This window comes from Pseudovirgaria hyperparasitica (genome assembly GCF_010093815.1).
Source record: "Pseudovirgaria hyperparasitica strain CBS 121739 unplaced genomic scaffold EJ05scaffold_1, whole genome shotgun sequence".
In the NCBI taxonomy this organism is placed as follows: Eukaryota; Fungi; Ascomycota; class Dothideomycetes; order Acrospermales; family Acrospermaceae; genus Pseudovirgaria; species Pseudovirgaria hyperparasitica.
In genome coordinates, this window is record NW_022985549.1 from 2,210,827 (window position 1) to 2,238,206 (window position 27,380).

Consider the following 27,380-nt stretch of genomic DNA (forward strand, 5'->3'; position numbering starts at 1 on the left):
CTAAGGGAAAGAAAATGACATTACAAACACGAAGAAGCGCGCGAATATGTGAATGACGAGTTGTTCCCATGCTCAAGTCTGCATCTGGGGTAAGGTTCAGTAGGGTAGCTCCTGCTTAATAAAACCGCTCCACATAACGTCCGTGCACAACGGACACTTTTGGACGACGTTCAACGAGAATGTGGAAGCCTGTTCAAACAACCAACAACCACATTGCTCACACAGTGTTTGTCGAACATATACGTCGGAACTATTCAGTAACTCTATGATGACTGCGCTTCCTCCTCCTCCCCCTCAGTGGGTACTTGATCTCGCAGCCACGCCAACAACGAAGCCGAAGATTTCCTCTATACCTGATCCTCCGGGCTTCACGACCGCGAAACAACAGCGCGGCGCTTCAGCGAAGACGCCTCAACGTAAACCCCCAACACAAGAAGAAATGGAAACACTGAAAGTGAAGAAGGCCTGGGAAGTTGCTATTGCACCTGCCAAACAGCTACCAATGAACGCTATCGGCATGTACATGTCTGGCTCTTCGCTACAGATATTCAGCATCATGATGGTGTTCATGCTATTCAAAACCCCTATTACCGCTGTTCTCAATATTCAGCGTACATTTCTGCCATTTGAAACACCCAACACATCTGGCCGCCTGATTCAGGTCAAGCTGGTTTTCTTGGCGACAAACTGCGCAGCTCTGGCTTTGGGAATATGGAAGGTGAATCAGATGGGACTTCTACCAACAACACGAAGTGACTGGCTAGCTTGGGAAGAGCCGCGGACGAATCTGGAACTGGCGGTACCGGGACTTGGCATAGGCATATAAGTGGAATAGATTACACCAGCGGGAGGCATTACCTGGGAGGAGAATCATATAGTAATTACAGAAACTGCTATTGAGAGATGAATAGAGCTCTCGCTCGTGTCGCAGCCATATCTCCGCGGTCGATTGTATGTCTCGGTTCCAATCTTATATGGTCCTGTCGTATGAGTATGAGTCCGGCGCTGTCCAGATCTTTGATCCAGCTGCGCTTTGAATGGATATCTGCTGGACGCTCGCTCACATGACTCGCTATACAAACCACTTATTGATGTGTAATCCAAAACTACCTCCTTCACATGCTGCTAGAGGAGTAGTGACTATGCGAGGAAACACGCGTTAGAGCTGATATGATGAAAATTTGGGAGGTCCTAAGAAAATATTAGACGGAATGAGCAATAAGCAAGTAGGGAATGAAATTGAATAAGCGGCTAGGACGGAGAGAATGCTGGACGAAGCGGGGAAAAGGCGTCAAGGCTAAGGTGTCACGAGCTTATATTGATGAGGTTCGGATTCAATTCATGACTCGTCACTATGGCCTGGGCAAGCTTGTGTCCTAGCTGACCTATCATGGTAGATACAAGGTCGGTAAAGCATAGTAACACATTACCAGGTGTTACAAAGTGGAATGCAGGCTTCTCAGTCGGGCGAGCTAAGCACGCTGAAGCAGAGGTTGTGAATTGGACCCGTCCTGTTGGAATCTGTAGGATTGAGAGCAAAGCACCCGTCATGGTACAATAAACATGGATGCGGATACCTACTACATACCTCGAGTGTCCATTCTCGTGCGTCGGAGCAGTGCGCACAAACATGCACGCATACGCCGCAATAAGGTCCCTGGCACGGAAGGTGTAGTGATCACCGTGACCAGCTACCTTGTTGAGCTGATGCAGATGCAGATGCTAAACCCCAACACCTCCACACGCAAGGGCTGACACTGGACACTGGTGAATGATGAACAATGATGGTGGCAGGAAATGATATGGACGCTTGAGAGTCAGGCATCAGGCTTACGCTGCTTATTCCCTACATACTACTAGTACTACTACTGTAATTAGTAGTTAGTCACCTAATTAGTCCCTCCAAGCTTCTTTCACACACTGGACCCCGCAGAACAGTGGGGAGCTCGTGTCCGCCTGATCCCTGCCACACGCCCAGACTAGTATTCTTTAGGACTAGCACCCACGCTCAAAGTGACGTCGGCGCCAGGGTAGCTGCAGGATTTGAAACTTTGAGAGAGAGAGGGAAGGTGCAATCTGGGTGATGTTGCAGCTCATATTCAGGCTCACATTCAGGCAGCCTTTGCTCATAAACCTGGGGCTACTGCGGCCAAACAAAACCCCCTCTCTGTCCCGTGAAGAAGCTTGGAGGTCTCCTTCTCTGCCTCCCGCAAACTATCTCCGGTCACTCTTCTTTACACTTCTCGAGCTCTATACGCAGCAGCGAGTCAGAGTTCCTTTGCGAAGTCAAAGCATATAACAGCATCATGCCGTCTCAGATCTCCAACAACGAGACGATCGAATCGGCCCACCAGGCCGTCCACTGTAAGTCAAGGTATCCCTAACTGTCACCTCTCACATGTCACTCGCTCTTCCCTTCTGCCTTGGTTGTTCCAAGTATTCCATCGTATATCAGACAGCTGCTGTCTACCAACTACCATCTACGTATCATCTCTTACACTATGAGTGCTCGTCATCTCATTCGCACTCGAAGCAATTCTGCCAGTCTTTCTAACAGTCAACCTCCAGCCATCAATCCGTTCAAGTCTGGCGACTCCTCTCGTGAAGCTGTACTCACGTATAAGATTGGCACCGCCCTGTCATGGCTTCTGCTTCTCATCACCAGCGTCTACTACACCTTCGCTCGCCCTCACGACGGAGGCAATGGCCGTAAGGACAGACACACCATATGGGGTCAAAATGATCTTCATCCTACCGCTTTTGCCTTGAATAGTGTCATTGTGAGCATCTACTGGTGAGTCTGGGTCTGAATGTCGAATGGGTGTAGTCTCTGACGACAAGTTCTAGGATCGTTCTCTACATTCTACAAATTGGCTACTCGTGGCACCTGTACAGCGGCAACTCCGTTTATGTGACTGCAGCTGCAACTGTCGGATCACACTTCATCCTCAACAATCTATTCCTCTTCGCCTTTATAATGCTCTGGGTGCGCTCGTACTTCTGGATCGCGGAGTTGATCCTCGCTCTCAATTTCATCAACCTCTCCACCGCCTACTTTAATCACAGCAAGACTCCGCGCTGGATTCACATCGCTGTTGTTTCGGCCCCACTGGCATGGAACTTTGTGGCTCTGTACTGGGCTGGAGCTGCCGCTATCAATCCGAATGGGCACAGTCTGGTGGCACGCATCGTCGCGAACATCTTTGTCTGGGGTATATTGACATACGGGGCGTTCTTCTTGGCTGCATACAAGGATTACACTATGGGCTTTGAGTTGTCCATTCTGGCAGCTGGTAAGTCTTTTTGTGGTGAAAATGGAGACATGAACAGTTCACTAGATTGGAAAGTCCTGGATCATGTCCCCATTCACTATTCAGCCACTCATCAAAGTTGTCATTATCGCTAACATCATGATAGCTCTCGGCGTTGGTCAATTCCTCACCAAGACCATTGCATTTCAGTGGATCTTCGCTTTCGTCATCATGAGCGTTCTGTTCGTCCTCTCGCTTGCAGTCGGCATTCCAGGCCTACTTGGCCAGGACCCCATCAAGCGCGGACAGATCGTTTCCGAGGATCGTGAGCGTGCGCCTCTGTTGGCCGACGATTGATGTATGACAGATGCTGGGCAAATGGTCACAGCTCAGTACGCATTACACTAACACATCATGGCTTCCTCGACTCGAAAGGCATGATCCGGGATACCAACTGAGGATGACCGGATGCTATTACGAGCAAAGTCTGCTTCAGGTCTCCCTAGCATTAACGGGCGTCTTGTTTTAGGAGCATGCATTCTCGATAGTTTTGATCCTTATTCTGTAGCGTAATTGACGATGTTGTTTTTCCACGACGCCGGCCCCTTGCGGAGTCTTGATATGAATGGTATCTTCTATGTTGAAAGAGAAGTAGACATGCCTCTAAGGGCAGTACATGATGTAGACATCTATCCCAACGCCGTAACAGTACCGTATACACCCAATCTAAGCATGCTCACACATGTCCATTCGTCTTGCCCTGCCTCACCAACCATGTCAGCAAATCAACCTTTGTAACCACCGCCACAGGCTTCATCGTCCCCTGCCCATCTTTCTCCGTCACCACCGCCGCGCTGTTCCACTCGAAGAACCGACTCAGCGAACTCAGCGGCGTGTCCCGTGTAATCTCCACGAACGGCCTCGGGCCCTTGCCCTTGGGTCGACGAATCCTCGCATCTCCATTCGCAGCAGCATGCTTATCCTCGAGCGACTGCGCCTCAAACAGAGCCGTGAAATCGGTCGGATCGGTGACAATCTCGGCCAACTTGCCGAAATCAAACATCACCTCGGTGACGGGCGACGTGGGACTCGCACGCCCACGGCTGATCCACGAGAGCAGATTGCCCAGAGTCAACATGCCGACGAGCCTTGTGCCGTTTGGCGCGGACGCGACGGGGATCTGGTCGAAGCCCTTGTCGCGCATCGTCTCGATGGCGGCGCCGCATGTGCTGTCGCTGAGCACGGTAGTGATGGGCTTGAGGCGCAGCGCGGAGACGGTCGCGCCGTGGAAGGGATCATGCGATGCGGACACGGAGGTGCGACGGGTCGAGATGTGCGCTGGCGGGGACGGCGGCGGGGTCGAGGGGAGGAGGTCGTTTGCGGCGAGCCAGTCGTCGTCGACGAATTTGGAGAGGTAGCTGCGGATGGAGTCGGGGAGGATGACGACGACGGTGTCGTCGGCGGTGAGGGCGAGGTCTTTGCATGCTTTGATGGCGGCGTCGAGGGCGGACCCGGAGCTGCCGCCGCAGAGGATGCCTTCTTCGGCGATGAGGCGGCGGGCGTAGTGGAAGGCGGCGCGGTCGTCGGTTTTGTACCATTTGTTCACGCTGCTTTGGTTGAGCACGCCGGGAACGAAGTCATAGCCGATGCCCTCGACTTTGTAGCCCTCAGAGGAGGTGTTGAGGGATGAGGGCTGCGCAAGGATCGAGCCGATAGGGTCGGCGCCGATGATGCGCACTGTCGAGCTGTGTTTGCGGATACCGTTTGCGAGGCCTGTGATTGTGCCGCCTGTGCCGACGCCGGCGACGATGGCGGTCACTTTGCCTTCTGTTTGCTCCCAGATTTCCTCTGCGGTGCCGAATTCGTGGGCGAGGGGGTTGTTCTCGTTGTTGTATTGGTCGAGGATGTGCGAGTTGGGAATCTCCTTGTGTAGACGCTTTGCGACGCCGATGTTCGACTCAGGAGATTCGGAGGCAGCTTGTGTTGGGGTGCGAATGATTTCAGCGTTGAAGGCGCGGAGAACAGAGACCTTTTCCGGCGACATCTTCTCCGGAAGAGTGATGATGACTCTGTAGCCCTTGACTGCGCCGACGAGAGCGAGACCGATACCAGTGTTACCACTCGTCGGCTCTATCAATGTGTCGCCTGGCTTTATGCGACCCTCCTTCTCAGCTTGTTCTATCATGCGAAGCGCAATGCGGTCCTTCACACTGCCTCCGGCATTGAACATCTCCAGCTTTGCGTACATGTTTGCCTCTATTCCCAAGCTCTTTGGTATCTTATTCAGGCGCACCAGTGGTGTGTTCCCAATTTGCTCGATCACAGACTCCATCACTACTGGAGGGATGGCGGGGCGCGTCTTGGTGGAAGCCATCTTGAGTTGTACGTTTGAGCTGATGCAGGAGTCAGGAACAAAAGATTTAGAACAAATCTATGAAGAAATGATTGAGGAAATCGGCCAGATCCGACACACGCTGTAGAACGTTCGTTGGTGTTAGTCGTCGTCTCAACTTTTTCATCCGGATATCCAAGGTGGCGTCGGGGTTCAAGCAAAGCCGTTTGTACCCGCAAAAGGAGCCCCGCCCTGGCTAGACGCTAAACTGAGCTAGTTCAGCCCTATGGAGATGAAGCATGCAGTACTCAACGCTTATTAGATCAAAAGAAGTAGTTTACAGCTCCAGGAAACTAATTCATATGGACGTCTATTACCCTTTGGGAATTTCATAGACTGCACGCATACATACTGGTAATATCATCACTTGCGCTCGCAAAGATAGACTTAAACACTGTGGCGATTGTGCAATCGGCGCCGCCGATTTGCACATACGCTTTATATGTACTACAGATTTCATGTATTAAACTCTAGATTTAATTCGTCTATAGTGACCCACGTACGTTGGCTTTCGCAGATGTCATCTGCTCTTCTTCGTATGATTGCGCGACCAAAGCGCAATCAAATTTGCTTGGCTATCCACTCCCACCACTTGCCCACGCCAGGGCCATCTGCGCCTGTGACATTTCCCCCTATGACATCCACAAATACATTGACCTCCTCCATTTGTCTGAACTCAAACTTTCCCTCGCCCCCATCCCCAAGCCACTCCTTCTCTTCCTCCACTGCGTCATCACTAGTGCCAATGCCAGAATCCAGTAGCCCTTTCGATTTTGTGTTCCTCACATTTGTGATTTCCTTCTCTAATTCTGTCTTGACGAGTTTCTCAGGCAAAGCGGTGAATAGGTCGAACTTGTTTGCTGCTATCAAGACTGGTAGCTCCTTCGGTCCCTTGCTAGTTTTCGCACTCGTGTATCGCTTTTGCAACGCTAGTAGCACATCGTGAAGGTACTCCGCAGCCTCGGTGAGGCCCTCTTCTGCGCGTCCTCCTGACTCTTTCGATAAATTCGCCGCATCAACCACGAATATTATGCCCTTCAACGTCTTCGCATCAAGTTTGTCTGAAGCAAATTGTCTGAGTTTGCCGTGGCCGGGAGTATCGGTAAGTATGAAGCGCTGCGCTCCACTGAAAGAAGAGTCATTCTCGGATCGGTATTCGTTGGAGGCAGACTTGATCGTGGAAGGCAGGGTGATTTCGGCACTTGAAGGCGTTTGAGAGGTATGTGTTGCTGAGGTCGAGCCGCGCTCAAGCTACAAATAGCGATCAGTTTATTCCTGGTGTTGAATGGCCTTCCAAGTCATACAAGGGTTAATAGCGACGTCTTGCCCGCGCCACTAGGTCCTAGAAGCAAGAATGAGGCTGTAGACGCTTGCGCTTGTGTCCGGTACAGGATTGTGTGTATTAAGACTGGTAGTAGGAGGGCTATCAGAGCTGTTACTATAATAGCAGATATGCTTGGGCTAAAAACCCATGTGAGCCAGCTGTCTTGGTCGTGCCAAGCCATAACAACGGAGGTTCAGGATCGCAAGATTCTGGTGCTGGAGGCTCAAGAAGTGCATGCGACATCAGCTTTTGTAGGTATGTGAATTTTGTCTTTTTCGGGATTGTGAACTCCGCCATGAGCTCATAAGCTTCGTGGCCGCTTTCGCTCTCCGAAGCTAGTGCGAAGTGAGGCTAGCTTAGCTCAGCTAGTCCGCCCTCCGCCTCCCGAAAATATACCTACGAAGAGAATAGATCGGACATTGTTTCTTTCAACTTTCGCAATCTCATCTACTAATGGCATGGATAAATCCATCGAGTTAGCAAACGTGCTGTTGACTCACATCTATCATAACTTGAACAATCTCTCATCCTGCCGGCTGTATGCATTGTAAATTTGCAATCATAGTATCTAATGGGACAAATGGATTAGAGCCTCTATATTTCAAGACGTCAAAGCATCAAAATGAAATTGAATGAGAGTTAACGATCTATAGAAAGATTGGCGCGTAGGTTATATCCGGTCATACACAATGAGCGTAGTAGTACAAAAGTCCTCATCCTCCAACCTTCTACTCTAAGCGGGAGACTGGCCGTTGCACCAGGGGTTGCCCAGAGCCGAGATGCCCAACCCCTTCTTCCACTCATTCCACTGGTAAATCCCCGCTGATTTGTAGCAGGCAGTGTCTAGAACCCCCTGGGCCTGGGCAACTTCGTTTGATGTTGCTAAAGTCAAAGTATCAGCAAATTTTCCTCCTTAGTAGACTCAAATTGTCATTACGTACCATGGTTTCCATTGCCCCATTCACACAGATAAGCATAGGTTCCTGCATCCGTCAAGGCAAAGTAGTGTCCGTGGACCCAAGGAGACTCCCCATTGCCCTGAGAGTTCGCCCAGTTCGACAAACTACCCCAGGCAGTTTCGACGGCATCCTGTTGCTGGGTGCTGAACCCGAAGTCTTCGCAGCCTGTCCATGTGTTGACACGCTTCTCGACAGCCATACGGTCAAGAGCTGCGGGAGTGGTGGTGTTGAGGTTGGCAAGACGCTTGATGACAGGGGCGCCGGTGGAATCGAAAGAGAAATGGTGGATTCCGGCCTCGAGGTCGAGCGGAAGTGGTGGAAGGCCACCGGCTTGACCGGCACCAGACTGGGTGGCTGGAAGCGCGGAGGTGGTTGCTGCAATAGCAGCGAGTAGGGAGATAGGAGTCGAGAAATGCATTTTGAGATTGGTTTAGATGTAAAGTTTCAAACTAGGTCTGGATTCTGTGGTAGGTATGGTTGTTCTGAATGTTTTGGAAGGTTGAGCTGTTGATGAATATTGATTCGGGTGCTGAGATATCTCATACTTATACAGATCTTGCAATACTAAATATAGGTTCTAGAGCGTGTGATGCTATTACCTTGAGTTGATCGACATTCTGAGAGGGGCCATTCCACAAGTCTGTCGTCATAGTATCTCGAAGGCCGTGTCGAAAAATGAAACAGATGGTGGATACAACCATGACAGCTTTGTCATAACAAAACTTCGAGGTGGCACCAAAATACATGCATTACCCTACTTGGAAAAGATAAACATTTGCACAGACCTCCAAAATACTTTTGAAGTTAGCTTTGCCACAACCAACACAACATAGGTTATGTAAGTCTGGACATGCTATGGTTAGAGACGTTTTTGCGATGAGCCTTACCGTCGTCATACCGTGACTTGCAGCGTTTGTTGCATGATCAGCAACGAGCTTAGACACCAAAAAGTACAGGATGCCTAAAAGTCAGACCTAAATCCTGCAATACAGCGAGTACTAGGACTTCCGGACATGGCTTAGCGGTTTTCTGTAAAGCGTCGGCCGACGGTAATAGCCGAGCTAGCCCCACATCTTCCTATGCAAGCATGAGTTTGCTGATTTCACAAACGTCAATCCCAACTCAGCCCCTACACTAATTACACACGATGAGGCTGACAGTGTCTATCACCGGTGTACGGCCACGGCTTCTGCTGAAATATCGTTTACCTAGCACTTTTCGCACATCATACACAACACAACACGTGCACAGATGTTTTAGTGCTCTATGCAGACATAACTCTTTGTTGCTTGACTGTTGGACTAATTATGCCAGAAAGGAACTTTATTCGCGCATAGGCAGAGGCTCCAAGTTCATGGACGAATTACTTCGCGTTCCCAAGTCTACGACGCTGATTGGCAGGTAGAATCCAGGCTTCATATTCCTCATAACTGCCGTGTAGCAGCAGGGGTAACGTGCGTGAGACAGTGAGGCAGAGTCCGGAACCTGCAACACAATTCAAGTATCGAGCTCCTCCGAGACGAAGTTCCTCCGTGATGACGTCTGTACCTGTAAGATCTCCAAGTTCTCCATCCTATGGTCAGCAATGGAGACCAACAATACGCTGAATCCAACATTCACTATGTAGTGTAGTCATGTATGCGGTCTCCACTCTCTGTGTTTTACTGATAGCTCCACTGATCGTCCTCAGCTACTAGGCAAGAGTAGACATTGGTAATATCACATTCAAAGCGACAAAACGCTCGTTCGCATGAGATTGATGCCAGTCAGGGCAATACTCAGCAACATAGCCCCATGACTACATTCGCTGTCATGCAGATCATACTACAGTCGTAGAGCTATGTTTCATGTTCGATCGACGATTCAGTGATTGACAAGAATGTCTCTGATCAACGACCGCTGTTGTCTGTTGCATTGGAAATGTAAAAATAGTCTTCATCGAGGCTTGAGACTTCATATTCGCCGATCACAACATTTTTGCATGACAAGAGGGAGTAGACAGGTGGAATCCTAAGACCCCATATTCGAGTATAAAGAGGACATATATGATTTTGTAGAATCAAACCATATTCATTTCCTCACCCTCGAAACATAACATTATCTCGAAGCCATTACCAGAATACCTCGTCGTTTGCCTTTCATTGTGTCTTAAATTTCTATCATCATGCAGCCTACAACTATAACCATTATTTTAGCCTATCTGGGCGTCCTCAGTACAGCCGCAGTTATTCCCGTCGAAGTTGAGAAACGAACACTAGGAGACCGTAACGATCCATTCCAGGTCGACGTCGACTGTTCTGGCGCAGATGCGGTCTGTAACCTCGACTGCTACGGTATACTGTGCTTTCTAGTACCGAATCCTACCCAGCGACAGATTGGAATCTCTGCGACTCACAGACAAGACTCTGGTGTCGATGCACGCCCACTGTATCTCACCGAGCAGCAACGATTCGATAGAGGATTGAACCACACAGACACAATCTTGAACCAGATCGGTAGAAGCCCTGAGGTAAGTCAGATATTATCAAGTATATTTTGGATTCTAAAGCAGCTGATAGGAAATTACAATGGCTTCCTCCGCACAGGGGGGCAGTGGTGATATCCTAGGTCCAACTCAAGTCAATCAGAATGAAGGTATGCAAGCTGTCTTGATAGGACCCCCAGCTCTCTCAAAATGATACAAGGAACTAACCATAAGCGTAGAGATTGGTTCCCGCATCAGTGGCCAGCTGTCTCATCTCGGCGTCGGTGACAGGCAATGGTACTTCAGACGCTTCACGAACTACGCACATGCTCCTTACTGTGATGCTTTGCAAGCATCACCACCAGATCACAGTGTCTGTCCGGAGGATGGCAAAGACGATACTGATCCTGCGAGGATCTCCTTTGTGCGCATGGACGCTCGCGGACCGAATAACCGCATTCAGTATCATATGATGTCGTTCAATGCCGGAGATCGATGGACAGGAAAGAACTGGGCCCGAGTTTCGAAACGTGAGGATGAGGAGGTTAATGAAGAGGATCCTTATGTTATCAAACAGTAGCGGCCCGGTTGTGGCATAACCCAACTTTGTGGAACAGCTCTCATTTAGGTGTCTCCTTGTATATTATGCGGACAAATGTGTGCAAGCACGAGTCCGAAAACTATCTGTCTACTAGAGTATCAAGAAAATTTCTTTGTGCGAATAAGATGAACTATTTGGTGATGTCTGCACAAAATAATACCACTAGACTAATTTTGGAAATGCTCTTGACAAACAGCCTAGAGACACTAGAAGTTGGAATTAGAGTTATTAGCCCTAGAAGAACATACCTAGCAATTGATCGGCAAACCGAACGCACCAACAACAAGGCACCAGAACGGCACTTATCCGGATCCAGACCAGCATTCAGCCCCTCCTATATTTAGTAAACCGTTCGTGCTTACGTTACACACTTCACTACTTACATACCCTTTCACCGTCATACAACTGGAGAAAAAAGCGTCAATGCACGAGGCAGTGTTAGTCCTACATTTTCATAAATCATAACAGTTAGTACGTCATATTATGTCATATCAACAGTGCACCTCTCCAAGAATCGCGCATATATAGACTCCACACAATCATCACTTCTTCCAACAAACAGAAGTAGCAGGACCTTCTCACTGATTTTATTACACCTTAAACTTTTGTTTGGAAAATCTACAAACTTTCACAATCGATTACGCAGCATCGAACTCCTCCCGAACAACTTTTACCTCCTTCCAAAATGAACATTCCCGTCTTCGCCCAAGTAGACGTCAATCCTGAACTATGGACCGACTTTGTACAGACAGCCGCCGTACCTGCCAATCCGAACCTAGAAAGCGAAACAGAGCCGCAGATACCGTACATTCTCGTCTCCTCCAAGTCACCTAGCAGTCCCACGACGCCGACCAAAGAGATCAGCACGACCGAAAAGTCAGATCTCAAATCCAGCTCCGACGGCGCAATCCAAACTTTATTTACTAACATCATCGATAATCACAATGATGGACACCTATCCACGCAATTCTTTCTGGTACTGGATGACAAGTCAGCTAAGGAGCGGACAGTGATGTTGATGCAGAAAGCATCGAAGTGGGTCGATCAGAACGGAGATGTCGATGAGGGAGGTCCAGCAGGACGAGATGACCTGACGGAGAAAGTCACGTGGAAGAAGTATTGCATTCCGTTCGACAGGGTCTATAAGGAATGGAGTGTACTGGAAACGAGAGGTTATGTGTCAGAGCAGTGGTTTGTTGGGGAGGATATGGAGGACGCGTAAACACGGTAGCCATAGGTCGCCATAACCCTTTTTCGTCTCTTCAATTGATCTAATACAACATTTGGGCTTGTGCTTCTTGGATTCTGACCTCCATTTGTACCTCAGTGTGCCGTGGTTCTCTGTTAGCCTTAGTCTCACCTGGATTTGGCCACAGTGGATGTACTGAACCATTTAGCTATGTTTCTTGTGATGCTCTGCTAGAGATACACAAAATTGTTCGTCTCGAGTAGGTCATGTAATATCTCAGAGACTAAAGTCTAAGTCTACTAGCTGGGTTAATTAAGTTATGGTTCAATTGTAGAGAAGTTCCATAAACAGTGTAAAGTGTTTCGACATAAAGAACACTGTCTTACTAGAGACACATGGCAGTCATTTCGAAGTGGACTCGATTGTCTTTAGACATGTCCGCAAGAAGTCATTATGCAGATGGAGAGTGTCTTGTGGGGCCTACAATTTACTCCGGGAGTCGTACCTTAAGTAAGCCGTGAAGCGGGACAACTAATATGGTACGTACACTAGTGATATCTTTATTAACAGTAGCCAAGCACATTAATATATATTAAAATGATACATAAGCATGAACGCACTTGTTTACTCAAAGATCCCAATGCACTAACAGACGATAGATATCAAAACAGAGTCTACACACCGCCAGTACCTCTTAACCACTGACTTCTTTATTCAAGCACTAGACAGCCGATAGAGTAAAAAGGTCATAAACCCATTCCTCGTGCACTTATGAAGTCTATTCATCATCAAACACCAAGTAAAACTCAAGAGACAAGAGTTGTGCAATAGTAGAGATAGAAGAAATTAACATAATTAAAGTAATAAGAGAGCTAGTATATCAATGCAATAGATAAAGAAACTTAGATGGTAGATAAATCTCCATAGTTCCAGTCGGATGATGTCTGACTATATGTTAGATAGTATTAGACTAGACTCTCCTTACCTATGATCTTTAGTATAGTCCCAAAGAGTTCTAACTTGACACTTCATATCTTAGAATACTCCACATAGTATATAAAAAGATTGAACTTTATACTGTTTGGGACTTTCGTCTAGATGGGATTTGATAGCTTGCACTAATAGCAGAACTACTTTGGTTATGTGTACTAGGAGACATTAGACATATATACTCTCTACTTGATGTGTAATATCTCTTAGGTATCCCTCCATTCCATTTCTTCGAATCTAATTAGTAGTAAGGACGTTAGGATGTGCCCTTTCTGTCAACGATACAACATACCGTCCGAAGTCGAGTAAAATTTTCTTGTCGAAGCTTCATCTCCTGTAATAAATCTACGTCCTATTACACAGTCAAGTTCACGTCATAAATTCATAGCCATTGCTGGACTATTGTCAGGGGGGGATCAATGCTTAGGAACAGTGCTGCCATACTCTCAGAGTGGGAATATCAAGACAGAAAGACACTGAGATAAACGCTAAAGATCTAACCACTGTTGCCTATATGCAAGGGTGCGGCGTGGGGTGTAAAAACGCAAGGCTGAAGACAAGTACTAACACAGCGCGTATTTCACTCATACACACTGTCCCTTAGGCTTTTTGTGAAAGAAAAACAATGACGCACTGTTGCGAAGTGTCGTATAGGATGTGCGCGAGAGTAAAGGAACCAAGTCTTAAGTCTTTAAATCTGTCCGGTTTTCCGTCATAGTAAGGTAAATCAAGGTGTATCAAATGTAATACGTCTAATTAAGAACACCGTTTAAGAAGGCCACAAGATCATCAATCTGATCTGGGACTTTGTACCAGTGCCCTTCATCGTAAGCTTTCCACATTACTTCCGCACCCAGAGCCAGGAATACATCTCTTGCCTGCTCTCCCAGCTTTACATTCACTTTCTCATCATGAATCCCATGTCCTAGGAAAACAGGCGTGCTTCCGAAGGTCGGCACTGTCGACACGTCTAAAGTTGTGAGAGACGCAATGTCACGCGCAACATTAGCGGCTTTGCGCTGAATCGATTGGAGACTCTCAGGCTCGCGTGGCGTATCGGTATCTTCCTCATTGTCAGAACCAAACATGTCATCTTCACCGTCTTCGTCTTTGTCGTCGGAGTTCTTGCAAGCCTCTGCTCTTGGATCAAGATCTGAAGCAAAGGGCAGCCATCCACTCATTCCAAAATAACCACCGAGGTGACTTGATTCGTCTTCGGAAGACTGCCAATTTAGCAATACATGCAATGACGCAGCACATCCCTGACTAAGTCCACCAAGTATGACTTTCCTCGCATCATGCAGGACTTCGATCTCTTGAGCGATTAATTTGTGCACAAACAAGCTCGTCTCATGCAGTCCATCGTATTGGAGATCTTGTCGTTGTGACGGGTCTTCCAGCGAATAGTTGTCGAACCATTGGTTGATAGGTATCTTCTTCAACACCACGGACCGTCGCTTCTTGGCTGTTGGAAATATGAACTTGAGGCCAGGGAAAAGCTCTGGCAAAGACTTGCCGGACCGGGTCAGCGCTTTAAGGAATTCGAGACCAAACCTTTCTGCGTTGCTGCCGCGGCCATGCAGTAAGATAGCCGTCGCTGTATGTGAACCACTAGGCTCGATAATCAGAGGATCTGGCCAGTACAGCTGTCGTTTCTTGTTATTGCTCATGAGAGGGTACTCTGACCCTGAAGTGTCAATATTCGCCATCCTGGGCCAACATGTATCAAAAGATGTCTCACTTCAAGAGAGAAAAATGAGGAAAATCATTAATCTGCATGGAGAAGTAGTAAGGGCTTGTCTCTTGTAGCAACTACGCCCAACAAAGCGCTTTGACTAATTACCGGCAGCGTCAAGCCTCGCCGCGTCCGGAAATTGCGCTAAGCCTTTCTAAGAAGATGTAAATACATCCATGCGTGTGGCTTCACAGTCATGTTCGATAACCGCTGTGAGATTTTACCAAGACTATCTCACAATTATACGCAGGGATGCGGCATAGTATGTTCGACTTCAGTACCAGCGCGAGGAAGCAAATTGATTTAGATCTTCTCTGGTTCCTAGAACAGCCTCATAATACCTAAGAAAAAATAACGCCAGGGTTAGTCCAAGACAAGACGCCGCAGCGCGAAAAGCTTCACGTCAGCTAATCAACCGAAAGACATGAAGGCAGTCAAGCATCATGAATGCATAGTTTTGGATGGACTGTTAATCCAAAGTTGGCTTTCACGTAAATGAGCATCGAGTATTTAAGATAACTCAAAGACAGCTATGCGACAGTCTCGCAATGACCTCATATTCATATTCACCACACAGCAGGTTGTCCCGTCAGCCTCGATATATCATCTTGTCTCTCTGAGCTTCATTCCAAATAATGTCTGATTATTTCAAAGTCTACATCGGTTTCTGCCAGAGACGTCAAAGCCGGGACCCAACCCACTGGATGCTCATATATGCCGTACCGGGCTCTCAAACATGCACATGGGTACACGTCGAGGGTGGACCACGAGAAGGCTATGTCTTGAAGATTCTTTCTGGCAAAAGAGTTGATAGTTGGGGTATCGAAAGCCGAGAGTTGATAGGCTATCTCAACAGGTCTGACGAGAAAAAGCTACACGCTGCAGCAAAGTCTATACCATTACAACGCTGCCAACGCTGGACGACGGCACTTGTGGCAAAGTTGGAAGAGAGGGGCCTTATACCCGCTGCTGGTAAGGCGGCACAGCTGCAGAACAGGATAGAGCCGTCGCCATATGAGAATCAGGGCTCTCTCGGTGGAGGTTCTGGCTCCAAGAGTAATGTTGGGGTGAGCTGGAGTAGGAACAGCAATGGTGGGAGTTCACAAAGCAAAGTATCTGGTCGAGGTCATCCTGCTCCGTCCCAACGCCAACAGTGATGCGCAGTCACCACAAAGCAGAGTTCGATACGCACTCACCTGATTGGGCAATATATCGGAACTTCGATGTATCATGATGGATTACGGGTCCATTTTGTAATAGTAATGGGTGACTAGCTTTCAAACGCATCTTCGGATCCTGCTTTCCCGCCCCTCTTGTTGTTTTGTAGTGATAGCCTGATGGGGCATTGCGCGGTGATGGTTGTGACCTCCTTTACCTGCGTACACATACCCCGGAATTCATGTTTTCCTTCAATGTAAGATACCATGGAGGTCTTTCTACCAGATAATGTCCCGTGTGTGTTCAAAGACAGCTCTAGCAAGTGGGAATGGAGTAAGGATTTTGTCGATGGCGCGTTCCTGGACCCAGGAGTTGTCTATGTCTACCCGATACCATCCCTTCACATACTCCCAGTACTCGGGGTAGAAGCCACAGAGTTCCCAATCTATTATACCAACAACTTTGCCATCACGTACTATGATGTTTCGCGGGTGAAAGTCGTTATGCGTAAGCACAATCTTAGCTGGCGGCAGGGCCTTGATGAAACCAGCTACTGTCTCAGTCCAATGTGAGTGTCGAGAGTTGTACATGGCTCTAATGCATCCTGCTCTAAAATCACCTTCGCTCTCGAATGGGCCAAACATATCAGGCTCTTCTGAGAAAAACTGATCTCTACATGGTGTCTTGTCGACAGAGCCGATAAAGTCAGACGAGATTTCCCGCAGTTGAATCATATAATCTCTCAATTGATCAACGATGGAGTCCTTTTCAGTTTGCGTCATTTGAGGCCATATATCGCGAAGCACGTCGCCTTGCACATATTCCATGATGATGGCCCCACATTCTGCATCGTCGTCTCGCATGTAAGCATCGAAAACTTCTGGCACAGGGATAGATGTCTGTTCACGGACCAGCCGAAGGGCTGCAGCTTCTGCCATTGATGTCGCGTTCCCTGTCTTCACGATTGTCTGCTCGTCAAGTTTGTAAATACCAGGCACATCGGTGAACTTTTCGAGATGCGGTAGCAGATCGCCGGTGATGCGCTGATACTGTTTGGGAGTCATAGTAGCTGTTTCCCGAGTTGAAAGAAGATGTTAGGAGTTTAGAGTGGCATTTCATGAAAGTAAAGAAATGACACGACTAAAACAAAGAACGGCCCACTGAACTGCGCTAGACTTCATCCGTCGTTTTCCTAGAACCTGAGTTGGCTTGGCATTCTTCATTTTCACGCATGTGTTCACATACCCCTGTCAGATAGTTATTTTGCCTCTATACCCTTATATCATAGTCTATATGTCATAATATATATATACTTACTAAGTTGGATAAGGCGATCAATCCTTGATACTTTCTAAGCTCTATACTATCTAATTTACGCTATAATACAAGGGTTTAATTTCTTAGAGAAGAGGAAGAAGGTAGTCCTCCTAGAACCTAATATATCTCTCCATAGGCTCTCTTCTAAGAAATTCTAGGAGAACGACGGATAAACTCAACGTCAGGTTCTGTATATTCTTTTTGGCTATCAACTTAATAAGTGTGTCAAGCATAAGTCCTATAGCTATGACTATACTGCCTTGCATATGACATTATTTCAGTCTTTGGATCCCTAGATCGCTGATATCGCCACTATTAATGTCTGAAGCTTAAGGCATCAAAGCCCTAATCTCATCATTAACGATGTATGAACTTGACAAACAAGAGTTCAATTTCTACCTTCGCAGCTTTGAGTATGAGCCCCCTGACGTGAATAGAGATGAGATAGAATAGTACGAGACTATCACTTTATAATTACATGCTTAATACCTTCATTGAACCATTCCGATGGCACCTACACCACCTCATGAGGTTTGGCACTCTCACCTGGACCCTTCCGATACCAAATCGATCACCTCGTCTGGCCACAATCTCCTCGCCAGTTCCTGCACTAACTGTAGCTTTTTCCATTGACCTTCCTCAGTCATCATGCCGCCGGCACTCGAGCTCGCAAAACCACACTGAGGACTGATGCCGATCTGCTCCCTCAGGACCTCCTCTTCAGTTCTCCCCTGCGCCTCCGCTATGGTCGCCGCAGCACCCCTAACTCTCTTCTCCAGCTCCTCAATGTTCTCAAGAGTATCTGTCTTCGTCGATACCACACCAAGCACAACATTCTTACCCCTTGGCACATATCTCAACGGCTCAAAGCCGCCTGCCCTCTCAGTATCATACTCCAAATACAGCGTCTCATACCGCATCTCCACAAACAACGCTTTCGCAATGACCTCATAGCTTCCCTCCGTCATATGCCCACCCCCCGGCGTGTTTCCTCTACACAAATGCATCCCAACATGCAAATCCGCCGGCAGATCCCTCAAATATTCATTCGCAGCCCACACATACAACCCCAACAGACCCTCCGCATCAAACCCATCGCTCTCCATCGCCCCCCGCAACCCCTCGTCCACAAAAAATGTCAACTGCGGATCATCAATCTGCAAATGCCGCAGCCCAGCATCATACAACACCCGAATCTCCTCCCGCCACGCCGCCGCCAAATCCGCAAGATATGCCTTGCTCGACGTATACCCAGACTCCGCCGTCCACGCGCGCCCCTCCGCAAGCAGGAAATGCTCGCGTGTGAGCGCCGGAATACTCATCTTCACCTGGCCCTGCAATCGCGCTGCTTCCTCGGGACTGTGCGCCAGCTCGGCGAGCGCTGTCTTGATGCCCTCCCACTCGTCCAGATACGCCGGTTTCGTCCAACGGATCTTGCTCGTTGCGATGTAGCATGTGAACTCCTTGATGCCGAATTTCTGCATCAGGGGTAGGGTTGGGTGGCCTTTGCGGAAAGCGTGTTGGGCGGAGAGGTCGGTGGGGACTGGGAGGGTGGTTGGGGTCAGGCCTGAGAGGGATTCGAAGAGGCCGTCCCAGAAAACTGTGCGTGGGAATTCGCCGTTGGATAGGGGGCTGAAGGAGAAGGAGAGCTGGCTTGCGAGAGCGGATCTGATGGAGGAGTGTATGAGTTGGGGGAGGTCCGGGGAGTTTGTTTTGCGGGCGTCAGTAAGGGCGGTCGGGCGGATGAGAGAACCAATCTGGGAGGCACGGAAGGGAGGAGGCATCTTGGAGTTGTAGTGGTTGATGAATTACAGTGTATGGATAGATGGCAGAGTGTGATTCTTGGAAGATTAGAAGAGGATAGTGCAATTGTGTTGTGGCATATAGTTCCTCAACGTAAAGCTGATCACTAGAACATGTAGGCAAGACTCATTTTTGACGTACACATCTCCCTGACGTTCATATACACGAGCACTCGTGACTCACTGACTACCACCGTGACATATATCATCTTCAATAGTGATGCTACGTAACGGACGTTGCCAGTAGGTAGCATCGATCCCCACTCTCCGAGGCGTGTACCACTCGGAGATGTCCCATGTGTCGCTTTTTCGGACTTCAATCAGCGCGATGGAAAGCGAAGGATGAAGACCATTGTGTCTCGAACGGGTCGGCAATAAACTAGCGGGAATGGACGCCTGAGGTTTGGAGGAAATCCACTCGCTATTCCCGATTGTTTCCGGATCGATGTACGAGTCAACACGATCCATTCGTCGTAACGCAAGGCTGCGCATGATATGAAGAAATCAAATGCCTCGTTCGTAGAGCGGTGCTTCGCCATCATACCAAAAAGTCTGCGTCAGGTTACCTCGCCTACCTAAGTATGGCGGGACACCGATGAGGACTACTATAGTGACAATAAATCAATACAGCTGAGCACCTTCAGAGGAGTTCCCGAGTTGACTATCACGGTGATGTACATATGATTGATTGCTCTCAAGCCCGCTCAACCTTCAACATCAGTTTCTTCCCCCTCGGCCCTCCAAAGAATCCATCCCCTTGAGTCATGTCCCCAGCCTCATAGATCTCGGTCCGAAAATTGGTATACAACGCCGCAACGATATGTTTCATAGCTAGCATCATCAGCATACAAAAAACATATACTCGCCCACAGTAATCATCACTCCACTCACAGAACATAGCAATGTTGCTTCCAATACACATTCGCCCACCACTTGAAAACGCCCAAAACCACCGTCTCATATCAGCAAGTTGCGTAGGCGATGCGTTTAGCCAGCGCTCTGGTCGCCACGTTTCTGGGTCTGGAAAGACGTCTGCATTGCGGTGTAGACAGTAGGCATAGCTCTGCACGCGCGTCCCGGCAGGAATATTTTTGTAGCCAGCAAGCGTGCAAGCTGGAGATGGCGTCACACGTGGTTGGGCACCCGGTACGGAGGGCCATCGACGCAGAGTCTCGTGGATGATAGCGTCAAGCATAGGAAGAGCATCGAGGGCTTTAGGATCCGGAGGTTTGACAGTCGATATGGGGACTGAGAATGTGAATGTGAGTGAATTTGGGAGAGATAATAGTTCGGCCCTCAGTCTGGATTGTAGCTCGAGGTTCTGTGAGAGCTCATAGAAGAGGTAGGTCAGTGTGTCGCCAGAAGTTTCGTGGGCAGCAGCTAAGTGATCGAGCATGTCGCTCGCGACGACGATTCGTTTGTCGTCAGTGAGTCGAGACCTCTTGTCCTGCGGGAGAGACAATTCACTGATTTTCTGCCGCAGAGTTTCGTAGACGACTGGTCGATCTTCATCTTCGATCCCACCTTGTATTGCATTCAAAATGGTCTCTTCAGCTCTGTCCAGCAATCCCAAATTCCAGTCTTCGATAGCCTTGATTGCAACGCTCGAAGAATTGTCCAACCCCTTAAGACTGAAACGTTCAATCCAGAAATTGATCCTTGGTATCTCAGTGGTCCAGAAGATTGTCGAACGTGGGCGAAAGAAGTTATCTAAAAACGAGTCGCGCTTCTCGACGTCCTGGATGAGGTTGCTGCCGGTCTTCGAGCCATATTGATATCCCATGAACATGTCCATGGCAGAGGCGAAGTTGAGGGGATACACATCTAGCGGAACCCTCTCATCCGCATGTTTCGACCAAAGTGGCAGAAGCCTATCAAACAAGACATGCTTAGCATGGTTACGAAAATTTGGCGAGGCCAGGACCGTAGACTTGGAATACACATGGCTTAGCATGCGCTTTCGAACGGCATGTGGTTTGCTGTGTTTCATCGTGAACATTGTATCGACGCCATAGTTGGAAAACCTGTTGAAGTACCAGTCAGGCTTATCAAAGCCAGCACCATAGATTGTCTTTATACCTCCCTCGTAGCAATTAACACTAAGTTCTGTTGGCCCTATACGGACAATCGATCCTTTGGTCTGATGCAGAGTCCAGACCGTCGTGTTTTCGAGTTCGTAAAGCTTGATATACCAACTCCATAGCGGGCAGAAAGGAGATGACCAGTGAGCTGCTGGTATCCTTGCGAGTGGAGAGATAAAACCTGGATGGACTATGAACTTGTAGACGAGGAAAGAGACGAGGGCACAAGTGATGAGATAGCTCAGGCGAACAGAATGATCGCTCAACATGCTCAACAAGATTTGCATTGAAACGCCAGCCTGGTGTTGACATTGTTTGACCCCGCAGTGGTACTTATACATTACACTGGCTGACGGGCTTATTACGCAGGCCTTGAATGAGCTTTTGGCTGCAGCTCTTTGCCCTATCGCATGCACTTGTGGGTAACATATCTAACGCTTGTTCTATACACATGTTACCAGTCTTTGTCTGCTAGAGCCGTAAGGATCAAACAGCCGAACTATAGGTAAACTACTGTGGACGTTATGCGAAGGCTCTTCCGTGGTCGGCGCTCGTCTTATCTTTATACCAAACCGTTGATGGTGATTGAATGTGCACATGACGCTCCAAAATGCCTCAGCAGAGTACACTTAAGGTTGAGTACAACACCAGCGTCGTGCTTTGCTCACGGGCTGTAGCCGATAGATTGTCATGTTTTAGACAACCAGAACGAGGCCAGCAAAAGAACCCAAGCTATCTAGCAATACCTGAAGCAGTGTAAATCGGTCCTTATCGGGACGGCATCTCCGAACACTTCTGTCTGCATATAATCGGCACTCTGCCTATGAGCAGTGATAAATACTCGAGATCCTTAATGTGGTCTCGAGTGAAAATGAACGCATTCCCAAAATAGGGAGATGTCAGATCTGAGGCTGTGTGATGTTTGTTCCATGCATTGCTTCGCCTGCAACTGCTAAGCGTCTAGATACAGACATCAAAGAAGACGCCATAAATTCCCCAAACCGCGCTCTAAGGGTTGCATTGCTGTGCTTAAGATTCAAGGCTTGATATTTGCCCCTTCGACCTGATGCCTCAGTTCCAAAGATTTCTTCGACCGTTGCAGTAAGCTCCGTTGACCATAAACTTATGCTGGTCATTTTGTTTGCATCTTGACGTCCTTAGCGCTATGGCAAGAACTGTTTACGACCCCATACCACCAAGACAGATGAATTGCTCAGTTCTTTTAAGTCTGCCTGTCACCAAGGGCCCCTTCAAATGCTGGGTCTCTGACACTACCACCGGCATCTCCTAGCCCGGCTACTGGTCGGTTGTAGGACCACCCTGCGAACTGCTGTTGCATGGTTTGCGACAGCATGGGACCATCAACATATGAATCGGTGGGCGCCTCTGACGTGAATTCACGGTCAAAGTTTGCGGTATCACGTTGATCGACCTTTACGCGCATTAACTTCTGTGCAACTCGCATGGCAATTTGCGACGACTTACGACACTAGGTTTGAAACTGGGCTCATATTTACGATCTAGAAGTTTTCTCCAGTCAATGCTGTGAAAGAAGTAGTGAGCCTTGATCTCAGCTGCGCCCTTTGCTCCTAACCGCTTCTCAGCATTACGGTTGAGCAAACCTTCTAATAGGTTGCGTGCTGCAGGGGGCACGATCTCAGGTCCTGGGAAATGCAGAGGCTCTGTCAGGATCTTGCGGTACATGTCGTTGGTGTTTTCGTCGTAAAATGGTGGCAGACCAGTCAACATTTCATACAAGAGAACGCCGAGGGTCCACCAATCTACAGTTTTGGTGTACCCAGCTCCGGTCAGTAACTCTGGGGCAAGATATTCGGGGGTACCACAGAATGCTAAGCCATATTAGAAAGTGGCCACACATCATTCGATAGACTTACTGTTCGTCCTGTCCTCGTCCTTCATGTCGAGCTTGCACAGTCCGAAATCGCAGAGTGCAATATGCCCCGTGTAGTCAAGTAGGATGTTTTCTGGTTTCAGGTCTCGATAGATTACATTGAAGCCATGTAGACACTCAAGCGCGCATAGAAGCTCGGCGGCGTAGAAGCGTGCGCGATTGATGTCGAATCGTTGTTCTTTTTGCAGGTGGTGGAACAGCTCGCCACCGTTCACGAAAGCCAGAACCAGGTACAGCTTCTCTGGCGACTGAAAGGAGAATTTCAGCGGGACAATAAACGGATTGTTTATCTGTGCAAGTACAGAACGCTCTGCTAGAGTATGAGCGACCTCTGACCTAGAGATAATATGTGCTTTTCGAATGGTCTTAAGAGCGTATATCCGGTGTGTATCCTTCTTCCTGTGTTTATCTTGTTAAGCGAGTTTCCATAGAGGAGTCGTTTAACAATGACTTACTGCACTTGCATGACTTTTCCAAAGCTACCCTTGCCAACGACCTTCAGAAGCTCAAAGTCCTCAATCTTGAGTGAGCGTTGGCGGCTCTCAACAAATTGAACACCAATTTTTACTGAGCCTGTTCCGTATTGTACCTCTAGCCAATCTGCGCCACTTTGACCCAGTTGGCGATCTGATTCGCCAGCAGCAGCTTTGTCCTTCTTACTTGCTTTAGGGTCCTCTTGTGAAATACGCACTTCCTCGAATCGCGGCGTCACTTTGCAGGTGCCAATGAAGATGTCTTCGTTTCGCCCTGCATTTGGCGGTGCGTTTGGATTGCGAATGTAAAGTGATACTGAGACATCGGTCGTTCTCGAGACATCGAACTTGTACTGTGTATTGTCGCCAGCCCAGATTGGATTTTCCGGTGTGCCTGACACTGCATTGACGAAAACTTGCTGTTTGTCAAAGTCTACCAGCGCGTATGGGAGATGTTTTGAAGAATATCGGCCGTGAATTGTAGGGGCGGCATTGATGCTCCCAGCAGCAGATTGAGGTCTACCTGACGCGGTGTAGGATCCAGCCACAGCGCTTTGGTTTCGAGAAGCGTTTGGGCGGGCAGAGCCGGCTACGGAGAACCCACCGCCAGTTGACAGTGATCCTTGGTGATGACTCTGTCCAAATGCCTGCTCTGCGCCAGGGGGGAGGGAAAAGCTCTTTCCCTCATGCATTGTAACTATGAGAATACCGGGTTTGAGAGGGGCGGGAGCCGGGGTCGCAATCGCCTCGGATGCAGCTGCAATATATCAGCTCCTGTTCATGATTATAGATTTGTATACGCACCGATGCCATTTGCATCTTTCTCTGTCGAGGTCTTGGGCGTTGAGCCGTCAGATGATTTTGCATTCTTCTCGTCAACTATAGTAGACGTCGATGACGAGCGACTGAATGTATTCGCTAGAGGAGCCAAGTGGGTCTCCTTCAGCTCTGTAATGATGATTAGCATTGCTCCAGACAGACGGTATGATCTTGGACATACTTTTGGTAACACTTGGAAGCTTCCACGACATACTGAGAAGCTATTTGAGCCAGCGAAATAGCAATATGGGGGTGTGTGTGGTATATCGTTCGACGATCGAGGAAGGAGGTGAAGTGCACGGGTTCCCCCTCTTTCGACCTGGCACAGTAGAAGGGACGACGCAAGTGCGGGCAAGGGACAGAGCGGATGCTGTGCAAAGAGAGGAGGGAGTAGGTTGCGAGAGGATACAGGCGACAGTAAGGAGAAGAATGAATTGTCTGAAGAATAGTACTGGTCGGTCTGTAAGACACACAGTACACGGGAAAGCGTGGAAGTGGATTTGGGCTTTGGGCTTTGGGCCTTTCGGTCTTATGTGATAACTAACGTTCCTTAGATGGGCGAAATGAGGGCGCCGCCAAGACCGACTGAGCCACGCCGCGCGCCACTTCCCCGCGGTCAAGCTTGATAGGCAGCACTTGTGGACGTGAAAACGAACTCTTGACCCCCTTTGAGGCGGACTGGCGCGTTGTTTCATCAAATTTCCATCAGAGTTCATCGTCATTCATCTTCAATGGGACCCAGTTACTGCCATTAAGCTCTTGCACAGCACTCGTTGTCCCCCTCTCTCACTGCTCGCGTCTCAGTCACTACCGAAGTGAACTCGTGTACACAGCCACCTCCGACCGCCTAGAGCTGTGGCGCGCGATCGCGGCAACGCGCCGACCTCACCACAATCAGATTACGCAACGTCCTGGTCTGAATACGTGGCAGACTTGATGAGCGCATCGCAATGGTCGCTATAACGAAGAAGACGGGTGCGCGAGGTACCAGCGGGGGGTTCAAGTTCATCTGCGATGTCTGTTCGGCCGATATCACGTCAACAGTGCGTACTCTTTCCGCCCTTGTGAAGTGAATGCTAATGCACACGTTTTAGGTGCGCATTGCCTGCGATACCCTATGTGAAAACTTCCACCTCTGTGTACCCTGCTTTTCCGAGGGCAAGACGACACATAATCATGATCCACAAACCCACAAGTTCAAAGTTCAAGAACAACATTCTATACCCATCTACACTGAAGATTGGGGTGCGGATGAAGAGCTAGCACTCCTCGAAGGCGCAGAAACGTACGGTCTAGGCTCCTGGGCCGACATCGCTGATCATATTGGTGGCTATCGTACGAAAGACGAGGTCCGGGATCATTATCTTGAGACGTACATCAACAGCTCGAAATTTCCTCTACCCGAGCACGCGGACATCAACGACAAGGAGCTGAGCACAAGGATACCTAGAGAAGAGTTTCAGGCGCGAAAGAAACGGAGGATAGAGGAGAGGAAGGAAGAAGCCAAGAATGCACCACCTGCCACCCCAAAGCAGAAGCCCACCGCCAGTGTGCCGTCGTGCCATGAGGTCCAAGGTTACATGCCCGGTCGACTCGAATTCGAAACAGAATATTTCAATGAGGCCGAAGAAGCGGTCCAGCACATGCAATTTGAACCAGGAGACGGCCTCAACGAACATGGCCAAGAAGAACCAGAGATGCACCTCAAGATGACAGTCATGGACATCTACAATTCACGTCTTACCGCACGTGTTGAGAGAAAGAAGATAATTTTCGAACACAAGCTATTGGAATATCGAAAAAATCAAGCCCAAGATAAGAAGAGAACGAAGGAGCAAAAGGATCTCATGAATAAAGCGAAACCATTTGCACGGATGATGAAGCATGAGGACTTTGAGGAATTCTGCCAAGGCTTAGAATATGAGCATGATCTCCGCCTAGCAATCACACAGCTCCAGGAGTGGCGTTCAGTTCAGATCGGCGAGCTGAGAGCTGGTGAAAAATACGAACACGAGAAGTTCCAGCGTCAGTCACGACCTCCAGCTGTAGGACAATTTGATCGTATGGCGACAAACCGGAACGCTAAGCCAGCTGCTCAAACTGCAGAGGGGCCCACGGCGAACAGCCTCACCGCCCCAAACCTCGAAATTCCCTTCCGGTCTTCGACGAACGGAGTCATCACACCTCCGACATCGGTATCCTCGAATGGCAACACGGTCAACGGCACATCACTCCACACCAACGGCGTTCCTACGCCGCAGGCTGCAAATATCGCCAGCAAACCCAAATTCTCTGTTCAGCCTCTTCCGAATACTGTTCCACTGAAGTTCGAGAAGGTAGCCGCTCCTGACCTACAACTGCTGACCGAGGAAGAGCGCGAGCTCTGTAGTGCATTGCGCATCATGCCAAAACCCTACATGGCTATCAAAGAGAACATGTTCAAAGAAGCGCTCAAATCCGGTGGTATGCTAAAGAAGAAAACAGCAAAAGAGATCAGTAAGATAGACGCCGCCAAAGTAGGCAAGCTATTTGACTTTTTCGTACATAGCGGATGGATAGGCAAGGCTTGATCATTCCCGCACTGTCAATTAACATTCAATCGGAGTTTGCGTGGCGTTGTCTGTATACCCTGCAGTCATTGGCTGCCGGATGGAGTTCTGCTTCTATGGGAAAGTAGATGGTTGGCCATTGTGTTGTTCATCTATTACATCCAGAAAAATGGGAAGACACGACGTCGTATCCTGTCGAATGGTTGAAGCGAAAACTTTCAGGTTGTCCTATGGTTCTTTGACCAACATCACTACTATGCCCTGTAATGAATTAATGAATGGATGAATGATAGGCAGTGGTGGGGCTGTTAATGTTGTGAGAGTCGGACATGCAGTATTCCTGGCATTGTCCAATGATTGAGCA

General features: G+C 48.6%; 13 protein-coding genes across 13 annotated transcripts; 7 read left to right on the forward strand and 6 right to left on the reverse strand.

Moving 5' to 3' along the window:
* Positions 1 to 37: 37 nt before the first annotated feature.
* Positions 38 to 1,283, forward strand: EJ05DRAFT_459997 (uncharacterized protein). Its single transcript, XM_033742592.1, has one exon. The coding sequence runs from the start codon at positions 266 to 268 to the stop codon at positions 824 to 826; it is 561 nt and encodes a 186-aa protein (XP_033605643.1). The 5' UTR covers positions 38 to 265; the 3' UTR covers positions 827 to 1,283.
* Positions 1,284 to 2,143: 860 nt separating this feature from the next.
* On the forward strand, positions 2,144 to 3,996 carry EJ05DRAFT_472110 (DUF1774-domain-containing protein). The gene is made up of 4 exons (XM_033743112.1): positions 2,144 to 2,364; positions 2,569 to 2,794; positions 2,848 to 3,293; positions 3,418 to 3,996. The coding sequence occupies exons 1-4, from the start codon at positions 2,307 to 2,309 to the stop codon at positions 3,606 to 3,608; spliced, it is 921 nt and encodes a 306-aa protein (XP_033605644.1). The 5' UTR covers positions 2,144 to 2,306; the 3' UTR covers positions 3,609 to 3,996.
* On the reverse strand, positions 3,988 to 5,625 carry EJ05DRAFT_530149 (putative cystathionine beta-synthase; the record flags this gene model as incomplete). Its single annotated transcript, XM_033748952.1, has 2 exons — positions 3,988 to 4,201; positions 4,256 to 5,625. 2 exons carry the CDS (start codon positions 5,623 to 5,625, stop codon positions 3,988 to 3,990), a joined length of 1,584 nt encoding a protein of 527 aa, XP_033605645.1.
* A 404-nt stretch (positions 5,626 to 6,029) lies between these two features.
* Positions 6,030 to 7,270, reverse strand: EJ05DRAFT_472111 (P-loop containing nucleoside triphosphate hydrolase protein). The gene is made up of 2 exons (XM_033743113.1): positions 6,948 to 7,270; positions 6,030 to 6,894 (listed from the first exon to the last, which is right to left on the reverse strand). Exons 1-2 carry the CDS (start codon positions 7,146 to 7,148, stop codon positions 6,205 to 6,207), a joined length of 891 nt encoding a protein of 296 aa, XP_033605646.1. The 5' UTR covers positions 7,149 to 7,270; the 3' UTR covers positions 6,030 to 6,204.
* A 129-nt stretch (positions 7,271 to 7,399) lies between these two features.
* On the forward strand, positions 7,400 to 8,501 carry EJ05DRAFT_29300 (uncharacterized protein). The gene is made up of 2 exons (XM_033740544.1): positions 7,400 to 7,676; positions 7,804 to 8,501. The coding sequence occupies exons 1-2, from the start codon at positions 7,657 to 7,659 to the stop codon at positions 8,318 to 8,320; spliced, it is 537 nt and encodes a 178-aa protein (XP_033605647.1). The 5' UTR covers positions 7,400 to 7,656; the 3' UTR covers positions 8,321 to 8,501.
* Positions 8,502 to 10,090: 1,589 nt separating this feature from the next.
* On the forward strand, positions 10,091 to 10,970 carry EJ05DRAFT_516625 (uncharacterized protein; the record flags this gene model as incomplete). The annotated part of the gene is made up of 3 exons (XM_033748658.1): positions 10,091 to 10,435; positions 10,485 to 10,560; positions 10,630 to 10,970. The coding sequence occupies 3 exons, from the start codon at positions 10,091 to 10,093 to the stop codon at positions 10,968 to 10,970; spliced, it is 762 nt and encodes a 253-aa protein (XP_033605648.1).
* Positions 10,971 to 11,373: 403 nt separating this feature from the next.
* EJ05DRAFT_472112 (uncharacterized protein) lies at positions 11,374 to 12,293 on the forward strand. The gene has a single exon (XM_033743114.1). It carries the CDS (start codon positions 11,677 to 11,679, stop codon positions 12,211 to 12,213), a length of 537 nt encoding a protein of 178 aa, XP_033605649.1. The 5' UTR covers positions 11,374 to 11,676; the 3' UTR covers positions 12,214 to 12,293.
* Positions 12,294 to 13,922: 1,629 nt separating this feature from the next.
* On the reverse strand, positions 13,923 to 14,977 carry EJ05DRAFT_534590 (alpha/beta-hydrolase; the record flags this gene model as incomplete). Its single annotated transcript, XM_033749194.1, has 1 exon — positions 13,923 to 14,977. The coding sequence occupies exon 1, from the start codon at positions 14,877 to 14,879 to the stop codon at positions 13,923 to 13,925; it is 957 nt and encodes a 318-aa protein (XP_033605650.1). The 5' UTR covers positions 14,880 to 14,977.
* A 563-nt stretch (positions 14,978 to 15,540) lies between these two features.
* On the forward strand, positions 15,541 to 16,105 carry EJ05DRAFT_506815 (uncharacterized protein; the record flags this gene model as incomplete). Its single annotated transcript, XM_033747861.1, has 2 exons — positions 15,541 to 15,972; positions 16,019 to 16,105. 2 exons carry the CDS (start codon positions 15,541 to 15,543, stop codon positions 16,103 to 16,105), a joined length of 519 nt encoding a protein of 172 aa, XP_033605651.1.
* A 236-nt stretch (positions 16,106 to 16,341) lies between these two features.
* On the reverse strand, positions 16,342 to 19,164 carry EJ05DRAFT_482029 (UROD/MetE-like protein; the record flags this gene model as incomplete). Its single annotated transcript, XM_033745134.1, has 5 exons — positions 16,342 to 17,112; positions 17,309 to 17,332; positions 17,381 to 17,440; positions 17,780 to 17,840; positions 17,927 to 19,164. 5 exons carry the CDS (start codon positions 19,162 to 19,164, stop codon positions 16,342 to 16,344), a joined length of 2,154 nt encoding a protein of 717 aa, XP_033605652.1.
* Positions 19,165 to 19,876: 712 nt separating this feature from the next.
* EJ05DRAFT_432628 (cytochrome P450) lies at positions 19,877 to 21,532 on the reverse strand (the record flags this gene model as incomplete). The annotated part of the gene is made up of 2 exons (XM_033741568.1): positions 19,877 to 20,013; positions 20,074 to 21,532. 2 exons carry the CDS (start codon positions 21,530 to 21,532, stop codon positions 19,877 to 19,879), a joined length of 1,596 nt encoding a protein of 531 aa, XP_033605653.1.
* A 953-nt stretch (positions 21,533 to 22,485) lies between these two features.
* On the reverse strand, positions 22,486 to 24,679 carry EJ05DRAFT_496031 (serine/threonine-protein kinase YPK2/YKR2; the record flags this gene model as incomplete). Its single annotated transcript, XM_033746323.1, has 6 exons — positions 22,486 to 22,695; positions 22,749 to 23,113; positions 23,159 to 23,574; positions 23,631 to 24,405; positions 24,453 to 24,596; positions 24,649 to 24,679. 6 exons carry the CDS (start codon positions 24,677 to 24,679, stop codon positions 22,486 to 22,488), a joined length of 1,941 nt encoding a protein of 646 aa, XP_033605654.1.
* Positions 24,680 to 25,417: 738 nt separating this feature from the next.
* EJ05DRAFT_482032 (transcriptional adaptor 2) lies at positions 25,418 to 27,037 on the forward strand (the record flags this gene model as incomplete). Its single annotated transcript, XM_033745135.1, has 2 exons — positions 25,418 to 25,510; positions 25,562 to 27,037. 2 exons carry the CDS (start codon positions 25,418 to 25,420, stop codon positions 27,035 to 27,037), a joined length of 1,569 nt encoding a protein of 522 aa, XP_033605655.1.
* Between the last annotated feature and the right edge of the window lie 343 nt (positions 27,038 to 27,380).